This window comes from Vitis riparia, chromosome 15, assembly GCF_004353265.1.
Source record: "Vitis riparia cultivar Riparia Gloire de Montpellier isolate 1030 chromosome 15, EGFV_Vit.rip_1.0, whole genome shotgun sequence".
Lineage (NCBI taxonomy): Eukaryota > Viridiplantae > Streptophyta > Magnoliopsida > Vitales > Vitaceae > Vitis > Vitis riparia.
In genome coordinates this window covers 4,187,905-4,200,745 of record NC_048445.1, presented here as the reverse complement: position 1 = coordinate 4,200,745, position 12,841 = coordinate 4,187,905, and the positions used below count along the sequence as shown (strand labels likewise).

The 12,841-nt window shown below is 31.5% G+C and overlaps 1 protein-coding gene across 1 annotated transcript; it reads left to right on the top strand.

The window, feature by feature from the left end:
- The first annotated feature begins 4,228 nt into the window (after positions 1–4,228).
- Positions 4,229–7,764, top strand: LOC117931638 (NAC domain-containing protein 4-like). The gene is made up of 8 exons (XM_034852632.1): positions 4,229–4,495; positions 4,607–4,896; positions 5,103–5,363; positions 5,459–5,753; positions 6,035–6,169; positions 6,281–6,576; positions 6,767–6,902; positions 7,113–7,764. Exons 1-8 carry the CDS (start codon positions 4,315–4,317, stop codon positions 7,145–7,147), a joined length of 1,629 nt encoding a protein of 542 aa, XP_034708523.1. The 5' UTR covers positions 4,229–4,314; the 3' UTR covers positions 7,148–7,764.
- Positions 7,765–12,841: the final 5,077 nt, after the last annotated feature.

Sequence of the window (12,841 nt, the reverse complement as noted above, 5' to 3'; positions counted from 1 at the left end):
TGATTAGGAAATAGATGAAGGGTATGTTTGGTAATAATTTTTAAAAATAATTTTTAATTTTTTTTTAAAAAAAAGTAAAAAATATGTTTAACACCATGAATTGTTTTTTGTTCTTTCAAAGAACATATTTTAATTATTTTTATTTATTTTTTAAATTTTATTTTAAAAAATAATTATACAAATATATATAATGATTAAAACTAAAAATATAGATATAAAAATTATTTTTAAAATGTATTTAAAAATATTAAAAATATTTAGGTTTCAAATGTATTTTTGTCTTACAAAACATAGTAGTTTTTAAAAATTATTATTAAAAACCATTTTTTCAATCGGTTTTCAAAAACAGTTATCAAGTTGAATTTTTCTTCTTTCTACCCTTGAATTGACTTCCTCCCTTACAACTCCAAGATTCTCTCCACTCTCTCCGCTGTCCACTCATTCAATGAATTTGATCGATGCATGCTCCTATACATGTAATAAAATATTAATATATTTTTATAAAAAGAGGATAATTATACATACGTGGACAAATCTTATTTTATTTTTGTTTTATTTAATTAATGGTGGGACATTCTTATCACACGTGGAAAGAAATTGTGAGTCTTTTTCTTTAAAAAAAGAAAAAAAAAATCTATATTAAGCTTTAAGTTTTCACTAGCGTCGTACCTTTTGCATAAGGGAAAAGTGAATGAGCTTTCATATATTAATTTAAAAATATATGTAAAATAAAAATCTATCTTTTACCTTTATTGACCACCAAAGTTGTCCCCAAGTTTGGGTTTATGCTTCCAAGTATTAGGCTTAAGCAGGTGGGTTTTGATATTAAAAAAAGAAAAAAATTTAAAATATGATAATTGAAATTTATTTTCCAATAAATCAAATAAAATATTATTTTTAAAGAGAGAATTCATTTTAAATATTCAATTTTAAAATTAACTTTTAAATAAAAGACTTTGAATTTTAAAATTTACATTATTATTTTAAAAAAGAAAAAGAAAACCAAAAAAATAATTGTCTCCTCAACAAACAATTTGCTTAATCATAATGAATTGGAGAAATAAGAAAGAAGCCTCCATCAAACAAAGTTCCGATAACATATTACACATTTATAGATATGAATCCCTTACCATAAAGATAATGTACTCTAGTAGGCTAAAAACTTTCATGTGTATATTCTCTCAATAAAAAGGAGCAATAAAGATGAGATGGGTGGTTGGGAAATGGAATTACAAGATAAATGTGATTATTGTTGTTGTATGCCTGTGAGGGAGGCTGCAACTGTCCACCTTAGGGTATGGCCTTAATTTGGGTTTTGATCAATAAAAATGACAAAAGAACTGCACTTAGCCTTTGGGTGTGACTTAAGGGATTTTTGATAAGAGTATGGTAATTTTAAAAAATAATTTTTAAATTATCGTAGTGGGAAAAATAATTTTAAATTTACGATAGTTTTTGCCAAGTAGGAGGGAATGATACTTTTTTAAGATTGGAAATCGTCTCTTGAATATACGATTTCCACAAAAAAAAAAAAAAAAAAAAAAAAACTAAGAAAAAGACTATTTCCACAAAATAAATAGTCTACCAAGGTTCTATACTATAATTCCCCTTCATCGAATTGGATTTAGTCATCTGTTCTACATTCTGCTGCTGCAGTTGTTGCTTTTACTGTCTTTTGTATTGAAAGAGATTCCTGATAAATCAAAAGGGCATGCAAAACATAAAAACCCAAATGAATTTTTTTTTTTTGGAAATCGTTTCTTCATGATTTCTCATTTCATTTATTTCTCTTTTTTTTTTATAATTTTTTTAAACTCATCATTTGAATAGACAATTTTTTACTTATAATTTATTTTCTTTCTCCTATGAATAAAACTAAATTTAGAATTATTATGTATGAATTATATTTTTAAATTGTTCGTACTCTTATAAAAAAATACGTGACTTAAGGGTTAAGCCTGTCATTTAATTTTTGTTGACTTTGGTATCCCATTGATTCGTCTAGGCCTCAACTTTTAGTAGACATGTGGGGCATGCTAGCTGGAGGGTCAAAAGCTTTGGTTGGTAGCTGACAAAATAATAAAACCTCGAAATCTCGTTCTTATCCTCGTTAACCCTAAATTAGCTTATGACAAAAAAGAGGACTTTTTTTTTTTTTTTTCCCTCTTGAAGTTATTTTTTCCCCTTGGAAGAGACTACTTTCAATCTCTGACATCTGGCTTCTCCCATATTCATTCCCCAAGCTCCTCTTTTCACTTTAAGTAGTCATTGTTTTCTCTCTAATTTTGGTAATCCATCATTTTTTTTTATAAGTCCATCCATATGGGCAGGTCTTGAAAATCTATGGATCTATTTGAAACTATTTTTTAGAATTATTTTTTATTCTTTAAATAAAAAAAATACAGAAAAACATATTTGATAATTAAAAATTATTTTTTATTTTTTATTTTTTAATATTTAAAAACAAAAAAGAGGATATTTTCAGATAATATTTTTTAATTATTTTATGTTGTTTTCACTTATTTTTTAAAAATTATTTTAAAAAATAATTATACAAAAATATAAAATGATTAATTAAAAATAAAACACTAAATATAAAAGTTATTTTTAAAATATATTTAAAAATATTAAAAACATGTTAAAAACATTTTAAGTTTTTAAACACACTTTTATTCTACAAAAATCTGAGAATAATTTTCAAAAATTATTTTAAAAAACTATTTTTCATAATTATTTTTTAAAATAGTTACTAAATATGCCCTAAATATCCATTTTCTTTGAGTTTAAATTGTGTTTGTTTCAATGATTAATCAGTTTTTTTTTAACTCTAATGTTGATAGATTTGAAACTAGTTTTATAAAATTTCTAAGTTTCATATATTACTAATAGCATGCATTTATGATTTTTCCTATCTTTTCAACTCACTATGAAAATAATTAAGTATAAAAATAAAGGGTTAATCAAAAAAAGAAAATGGTTGAAGGTTTGAAGATGAAACTTAATTTATTTAATTTTTCTAATTAATAAATAATTACTTAAAAAATGAGTCTATAAACTTTATTTAAAGGTAATATTGGTAGTGTAAATATTATATTAAATATAAAATAGCTTTTTAAATAAATCAAAATAAAGCTTTTATAGAAACAATATTTTTTAAAACTTTTATATTAATTTTTTCTTTTAATTAAAAATTATTTATTACATATTATTATGTGTGTATTAACTTTTTGTTGTTTAAATGTGTAGGATCAATGACATGGGAGAGGGTAAATGAGATAAATAAAGAAGCTCATATGTAAGTTCAAAAAGAGACCACACATGAAGGAGGTTTTAGACTGCATGATAAATTAAAACAAAATCTAGGAGCTCCCCTTAATTAAAATTATGAGGGATAAAATTGTAAAGAAGGATATCCATCTTTGTTCTTATTTACAACATTGAACATGTTCCATAATAGGGAATGGAAAAATAGATTTTTGAAGAGATAATTTCTCAAATTTTATTTATTTATTACTAACAATTTTTTTTTTATTTAAAACTTAATTTTCACATAAAATTGATAATAGTTTTTTTAATAATTTGTATAAATCATTTTTCTTAAATGAAAATAAATTGAAATACTTTTTTTTTTAAATAAAATTATAAAAATTCATTACTTTATGGTAAAAACAAGTAAAAATAATTTTTATTGTCCAATTGAAATTTTGTATAAAATTCTTTCAATAAAATAATACGTGTGAATAACTTTTTTGAAAATTGAATGCAATTAAAATTGAATCAAGTCATTTGTTAAAATAAATTGACTTTTTTTTAAGAAAATAAACAAATTTAATTTTCTTTTAATAAAATTCTTTAAAATTAATTTTTTTTAAATATCTTTTTTTTTTAATAAATCATTATATATATATTTTTTTGTTATGTTATAAATTAATTTCATCCTTATTTTTGTATATATTGATCTGTTATTCATACTCTTATCCAAAAAACCCGTCGTTGACCAGTTGGTAGTCTATAGTCTCCATTTTTTATTTTTTTTATTCACCTAACCCTTAAAAATTAAGCCCCAAGTTAGGGGTCCACAAGGGGTAAAGTATTTGGTGGAGACATTCCTTTTCACACTCTAATAAAAAAACCCATAACCTATAGTCTCAATTTTTTATACCCAACTCTTCAAAATTAATCACTAAGTTAGGGGTCGTACATATATATCTATAGGAGTGGAATTTGGGTCGTCATTTTAGGAGTGGTGTCTGTTTATTTGATTCCCGCCGTGGAATTTTTTCTTCTTCTTCATCAGCATCATTCTAGCTAAGTATGTCAACACAAGAGAGGATACGCAGGCTTATTGAATTGTCACCAGTGGGATCCGGATTTCGTCCCACCGATGAAGAACTGGTTGATCTGTATTTGAAGTCGAAGATACAGGGCACGGCATTCCACGAAGGCATCATCCCTGAGGTTGATGCCTACATATTGGATCCTTGGTTTATACCAGGTAAAACTGAATCATCTAGGTGTTTTTGAGTTTTGAGATTTAGGTCTTTTTGTCTTCAGTAAACATGAATGTAATTCTGTCTAAGTGTGCCTTTTTCCTCCCTGTGTGCAGATTGTTGTTTTCTTCTTTCAGTCGTACAAACATATGGTTCGGACTCGTTCTTCTTCTCTCCTCTTTATAAAAAGTACCCAAATTGTAATCAATTACAGAGGACAACTAATGGTGGCTACTGGAAACCCACCGGTCCGGATCGTAAAATCAAGCGTGGGGCTACCGAAGAGGTGATCGGTATCAAGAAAACTTTGGTATTCCATGTGGACGGTGGCCGTGGCCATGCGGACGTCAATACCGGCTGGATTATCCACGAGTACCGCTCACTTATGGCCTCCCTCCCTGCCAATGTATGCTATCCATTACCTCCGCTATCCCTCTCTTACTTATTGCTTTTTACTCTAGTAATCAAGGGTCAAGGCACATTTTCATGACCAGGGAAATTGTTGAGTTGTTAATTTATTGTTTTATTGTAAGAATTCTTCTATGGATTGGATTTACTATGGCTGGAATATATACTGTGAATTTATGTTGTTTTGCCCTTCAAATTGTGCAGGAGACCTTTGTTCTGTGTCGCTTAAAGAAAAAAAAAGGGTCTGATTTTCCTAGACAAAACAACCTTCATGACATGTTACACAAACTGCTATCCAATCAAGAAAATTGGCCGATGAATATGGACGTTGACCATTCATCTACAGGTACTGGGCTTCATCTGAATGGCCCACCCAACATCATGACCTCAGGTGCTGATCGGAGCCACTTTGCTAACAATATTCCTTCTGATCTTGGAAATCAACTAGACGATATGATTCCAGAGGTGAGGCAGCATTAATTTGCCTTTTTCTCCCCACATCCACTGCCTGAGTTGTGAACATGAGACTAATGTGTTTTTTTTTTGCCTTCTTCCCTCAGGAGTATGCTCTGCCAGAGAGGTATGAACTTGTTAATGATTCGGACGGATATCTTGAAGAGAGATTAATCCCTCAGAGGAGATCAGCTGTTGACAGTGGGAACCTGAGGAATGGTTATATTGACAGGCTATCAACCTGCCCACAGACCCCATTGAAGGGCGCATATGGTAAGGGTGGTGGATCAAGCAGTGACACCACTCAAGTGGACCCCGTTGAGGCAAAAATATGCGATGGAAAGGATTCTCTCAATTTCCCAGAGACAGCTTCTGCAGCCCATGAACCAAGTTGCTCACCAGGTTATTTTTCAATTTACTTGTGGGTATGCTATTGTTGGTGATTCTTATTGCAATTATGGTGCAAGATGTAACTACTCGCACCCATATTATCTGCTCTGAGGCCAAACGGCCCTCACAAATACCCCCTTAATATTCCATTGATAGCTTCATTCATTTCTGCCATTGAATCTTTTTCTTCTTCATCATCATCATTCTAGTAATAATAGTAGTGGTTATTTATTTAATTCCCATCCAAGTATGTACAAAAGAGGAGATACTCAGGATTTTTGAATTGTTACCAGTGGGCTACGGATTTCGGCCCACCGAAGAAGAACTGGTTTATCACTATTTGAAGTCGAAGATACTGGGCACAGAATCCCACGAAGGTATCATCCCTGTCATCGAAGCCTACAAAATGGATCCTTGGTTTATACCAGGTAAACTGAATCATCTAGGTGTTTTTGAGTTTTGGGATTTAAGTCTTTTTGTCTTCAATAAACACGAATGTAATTCTGTCAAGTGTGTGCCTTTTTCCTCCCTTTGTGCAGAATCTTGTTCACTTTTTTCAGAGATACAAAGAGATGGTCCGGAGTACTTCTTCTTCACTCCTCTTCATAAAAAGTTCCCAAATCGCAATCAAGTACAGAGGACAACAACTGCTGGCTACTGGGCAAAAACCGGTCCGGATCGTGAAATCAAGGGTGAGGCCACCGAAGAGGTGATTGGTACCAAGAAAACTTTTGTTTTCAAAATGCACGGTGACCGTGACCGTGGCGTTGCGGACGTCAATACCGGCTGGGTTATCCACGAGTACAGCGCATGTATGGATTCCGCTCCTGCCAATGTATGCTATCCCTCTCTTACTCACTGTTTTTGACTCTAGTAATTAAGGGTTAAGGCACATTTTTATGACCAGGGAAATTGTTGAGTTGTTAATTGATTGTTTTATTGTAAGAATTCTTCTATGGATTGGATTTAATATGGCTGGAATATGTACTGTGAATTTATGTTGTTTTGTCCTTCAAATTGTGCAGAAGACCTTGGTTCTGTGTCGCTTAAAGACAAACAGGGTCTGGTTTTCCCCCACAATCAACAATGGCAAGTTACCCAAACAGCCATCCAATCAAGAAACTTGGCCGATGAATATGGACGTTGACGATTCATCTACAGGTACTGGGTTTCATCTGAATGGCCCACCCAACATCGTGGGTTGGGTGGGCCAGTTGTTAACAATATTGCTAACAATATTGCCTCTGATGTTAAAAATTATCAACCAGACGATATGACTGAGCATTAATTTTTCTTTTTCTCCCAACATTCACTGCCTCGGTTGTGAACATGAGACTGAAGTGTTTTTTTTTTCCTTCCTTCTTCCCTCAGGAGAATGCTCTGCCAGACAGACCTCTCTCGTATGATCTTGCTACTGATTCGGATGCACGCCTTTACAAAGAGTTAACCCCTCAGATGAGATCAGCTGTCGACGGCGGAGACCTGAGGCACGGTTATATTGACAGGCTATCAACCTGCCCACAGACCCATTGAAGGGACCATATGGTAAGAGTGGTGGATCAAGCAGTGACAGACACTCAAGTGGCCCAAGTTGAGGCAAATATATGGGATGGAAAGGGTTCTTTCAATTTCCCAGGGACAGCTTCTGCAGGCCATGAACCAAGTTCCTCACCAGGTTATCTTGTCAATTTATTCGTGGGCATACTATTGTTGGTGATTCTTATTTCAGTTATGGTGCAAGACATCCGTGCAAAGTTTTCAAAGCCTTAGCCTTTACCTGGAGGTGATACCACCACATTAGTTTTAGACTTCTCTTAAAGCCACCAGCAAGCCAGCCATGACCAAGAAGCCTTGAGAAAGAGAAGTATATATATATATATGATTTTTTAGCAGCATATATGCATGAAGATGTCTACCCATATCACGATAGGAAGCGGGTCTTAAAATTCTAATTGTCCATTTTCTCTTGATATTGGTTTGAGTTTAAATTGCATTTGATTATATGATTGAATTGAGTTTGATATTCATAAATTTGAAATGTTCTTTACAAAACTTCTAGGTTTCATATATTATTAATTTCTCAAGTATTTGTGATTTTTTTTTCTTTTTGAACTCACCATAAAAAATAATTAGGTATGAAAATAAAGGGTTTTCAAAGAAGAAATTAGGAAAGTTGCAGAAGATGAATATATTTGTAGAGGATGGAACTTATTTTATTTATGGAATAAATTGAATTTATTGTTTATTTCTTTATATTTTTTTAAATAGATAAATAATTACTTAAAAACCCAACTTATAAAAATTAAAGTTAATGCCTAAATCGTAAATTTTTAAAAGGAATTATTGATATTATAAAAATTATATTAAATATGAAATCAATTTTTAAATAATCAAAATAAAGCTTTTATATAAGCAATATATATATATATATATATATATATATATATATATATATATATATATATATATATATATATATATATATTACTTTTATATTAATTAACTTTACATTTTTAAATGTGTAGGATCAATGCGATAGGAGAGAATAAATGAATAATAAATGAATGAAGTAAAGAAACTCAAAAGCTCATTGATGGAACATGTATGGGTGTGCAGACCGACGTGGGTCACAAAGTGGAGAGAACCAAAATTGGGAAGGCAGTTGGTGAAGTTCCATTTCATCATGTCCGTTCATCACAACAAGATAGCATCAAAATCAAATTTGGCTATGAAGTGTACGAATTTTAGATAGAAATTTGGGAAAAAGGAAGGATTTCGATCTTCACGCGGTGTTCATAAGCTACATGGAGTCAGGAAGTGGGATCCATATCCACTTGCTATGCCCACCTCTAAGCTTCTTCCCAAGTGACACTGCCGTGTATGGGAGAGGGACCTAATACCCTCTATGTTTTTCCAATTCTAATGTTGTCTTGGATATTCCATTGATAGCTTCATTCAGTTCCGCCATTGAATCTTTTTCTCCTCCCTTTGTGCAGATTCTTGTTTTCTTCTTTCAGAGATACAAACATATGGTCCGGAGTGGTTCTTCTTCTCTCCTCTTTATAAAAAGTACCCAAAGCGCAATCAATTACAGAGGACAACAAATGTTGGCTACTTGAAACCCACCGGTCCGGATCGTGATATCAAGCGTGGGGTCACCGAAGAGGTGATCGGTACCAAGAAAACTTTGGTTTTCCATATGGGCGGTGGCCATGGCCATGCGGACGTCCACTACTGGCTGGGTTATGGATTCCGCTCCTGCCAGTCTATGCTATCCCTCTCTTACTCATCGTTTTTTTACACTAGTAATTAAGGGTTAAGGCACATTTCTATTGCTTTATTTAATATTTAAATTAATGACTTTTTGTTTATGTTTTTAAATAATATTTTTAAAAATAATTTCATCCATGATTTATTTTGTACAATTTTGCTTTTTGAAATAAGTAATTAATTAAGGAGATGGAGGTATTAAATGAGTAAATAATTACTAAGTGTACTCGTGATTGTATATTATTAATTTTTGGTCATTCAAATCTCCAGAACCAAAATCGTGGTAGTCAAATTGATTTGGTATCTTTTGGAGCGTTTGAAATTATTCCAACAAGTGGTCTCCCTGCCCCCCATTTGGCATCATTGATTTGGTATTTTTAAGGTTTTTTTTTAACTTCTATTTATTAACTTTAAGTCATACATGTATAAATATTAGGAACAATTATGTTTTTGAACTAATTTAGCTCAAAAATTAAGATTTCATCCATAAAAATTGGATAATTGATGGGAATGATATAAAATATGAAGAGACCAATATATCTTTCAAAACTATTTTGAGTATTTTTTTATCATAATGTTTGATAAACTTTTTTTATCTTAAATTTTTTTTTTAAATAATTATTCTAAAATTTTATTATTTTTAGAAAACTATTTTTTAAAAAAAATATATATATATTATAAAAATATATCATTTAAAAAAATAATTTTGACATATTTTTAATTATTTTTTATATACACAATTTTAAAAATGTATATTTTTCAAGATGTTTGATTTTTAAATAATAATAATAATAATTTATTTTTATTTTTTGGGAAAAGGGCATTTTTTTTCCAAATCACTAAACTAAATTAAATTTTATTGAGATTTACAAAAGAAATAAAATTTAAATTAATGTTTTTCTACTATTTTTTTCATAATCAATAAATGTCATTTTTGAAAAGATAAAAAATTCATATCCTTCTTCTTTTGTGCCCGGCACCCCCAATCTTTTTTTATTTTATTTTATTTTATTTTTTTTAACTAAAGTCAACTTTACTCCATGCCGCAACACCAGGGTTTGAACTTGGATGACAAGCTCATAATGGCATAACCCCTCCATTATTCTACATCTTTGTTTGTACTAATATTTAATAGAAAATAATTATATAGGCTATTTCAAAAAATAATATATATCACTTTTTTTTAATTTTAAATTTGTTTTCATATTTAAATAAGGTTTTTTTTTTTTTTTACCATTTTGAATATATTTTTATATTTAAATATTGTATATATTTTGTTAAATAAATTTAAACCATTAATACATTTATATAAAAATGAATAAATAATATTATAAATATTATTTAATTTTTAATTATATATTTTAAATATTTTATAATTATTTTTAATTTTAATAAAATATAAAATATATATTTATGACTTCACTGGTTCGACGAGGTTCGGCCACTAGTTCGACCGGTGAACCAAGAATCGATAATTTTTTCGGTTTAATATCCGGTTCGGTTCTAAAAATATTAATAAAAACATAACATTTATTTATAAATTAATAAATATTTTTTTATCAATAAATTAATAAATTATTTATTTATCGATAAATCAATAACTTTTGTAAGATAATATTTTCTCTCAATCCTAAGAGAATTATTTTATAGAGGTTTTATGGTACACATGAAAATAAAAGGTTTAAAGGAATATTGTATGGGCATAAGAATGAGGAAAGATGGGGAAAGAGAACATATTTGTAAACAATTTAGTTAAAATATAAAAATATATAAATTTTTTCTGTATTTATCGAAAAAATATCATCAATAAAATATTATCATCTACATATTTTTAGGTTATATTATCATCAATAAAATATTATCATCTATATATTTTTAGCACATATAGTATTGGATTATACAATCTTTCTTGACAAAAAAAAAAATAAAGAAAATTGGAGAAAGTATACCCAAAAACATCGTTACTATTCATGGGCAGTAACACTAGTTCCCAAGCTCAAAATCTGATCTTCACTGTTCCAATTGTAGTTAGTCGAGTTTCAAACCTCTCGTCCAAATTTTAATTTGAGCGGACCGACTTGTTGATAAAATCTGGACAAATGCATTTTTTTCTCTCTTCTATTCTTTCTGTTTTTTTTTTCTTTTCCCCATTTTTTTTCTTTTTTCTTTTTTCAATGTAACTGACTTGGGCCCCAAGCATATGGGGCCCACTCCCTCACATACGAGGGAGCCCAACACCTGATGAACGCCACAGTATTTTATTCTTTCACATTACCTTACAAGCTTGACCCATGTTCTTTTTAGGCCTTACTTGTCTTTCATCGCCTTCAACTAGGAAGTTGGAACCAATTCACCACCTTTGCTGTTGTGATCAATACATGAAAAGCGCATCATAGGCCCACAGCTTACCTTTCCTCGCGACTTTTTCTTAATGTCGATTACACTCATTTCACATAGTGTTCCATCAAGCACAGATGTCCCTACTTGAGTTCTAAAATTTTTCCTTCAATTCGAGATCAAAGTAACGATCATCAATCCTGAAGCAGTCTAACAGCACTAACCCACTTCATCCATCACACTATGCAATTGCACAACTTGAACCAAAGTGCTCCTTTACTGGTATGATCATTGAGCTTCTTTGCACATGATCAGACCATCATAGCGAAATTTCTTTCATCTTGCCTTCTTTTCATTAAGCTCATCAATGTAGTGCCATAGAGAGGCAGATAGAATTGAAAAATCTGGGGCAGAATCCATTAGAAAGTGTACCTGTATAAACTAATAAAGCTGCTGTAGAAAGAAAGGTCTTCTATTGATGGCCAAAAGCGAAATGAAATGGGATAATATTGGAGGACACATAACCCCAAAGAGTCGCAACAAGACAAAACAAAATAAAATAAACTGAGAAACAAATGGTTGTGCGTACGCACGTGGAGTCCCAAAGCGGAGAGAATCAGACTTGGGAAGCAAGATGGTGAAGCTCCATTTCATCATATCCGTTCATCACCAGAAGAAAACCGAAGGAGTGAAATGTCGACCGCACAATACACCATCAGAATCAAACTTGGCTACTGTGTGTGAACTTCAGATAGAAAATGTGGAAAAAAGAAAGATTTCTGACGGGCTGTTCCTAAGCTAAGCGGAGTCAAGAGGTGCATCCACTTTCTATGCCCATTTCCAAGCTTTATGCCTTGACTCTCTCTCTATATATATACAGTATATGGGAGTAATAATAATAGTGTAACCGGTGTTTGTTTATTTGATTACCAATTAAGTGTGTCAGGAGAAGAGATGATGGGCATGATTTTGGAAACTTTACCAGTGGGATTCAGATTTTATCCCACAGAACAACTGTTGGTTGATCATTTTTTGAGCTTGAAGATACGGGGCATGGATTCCGATTTGAAGTTGAAGATAGTGGACGATGATTCCTAGGTGGACATCATCCCGGAGGTTGACGTCTGCAAATGGGAGCCTTGGGAATTACCAGCTAAACTGAATCATCCGGATGTTTTGAGCTTTGAGAAAACTCAAATATTAAAATTGTTTGTCCAAATGTGCCCAAACATCAGATTGGTTCGGACCTTGACTTTGTTTTTTCTTTGGTGTTGGAGCCCAGATGGCTAAAGGCCCTGGGGAGGAGGCTGTTGGGTCCAAAACCCAGAAGGGGCATGGATTGGGCTGGGCCTTGATGAAGGGAGTGATTAGTGGGCATAAGTTAGTTGTGGAAGTGGGCCAGCCCAGCGAAGATGTGTGAGGCCCAGTGGTAGCGGGCCAGCCCAGTGGAGTAGGGAGTTTAAGAGAGGCTAGGGCTTGCGGAAGAGCCTGCG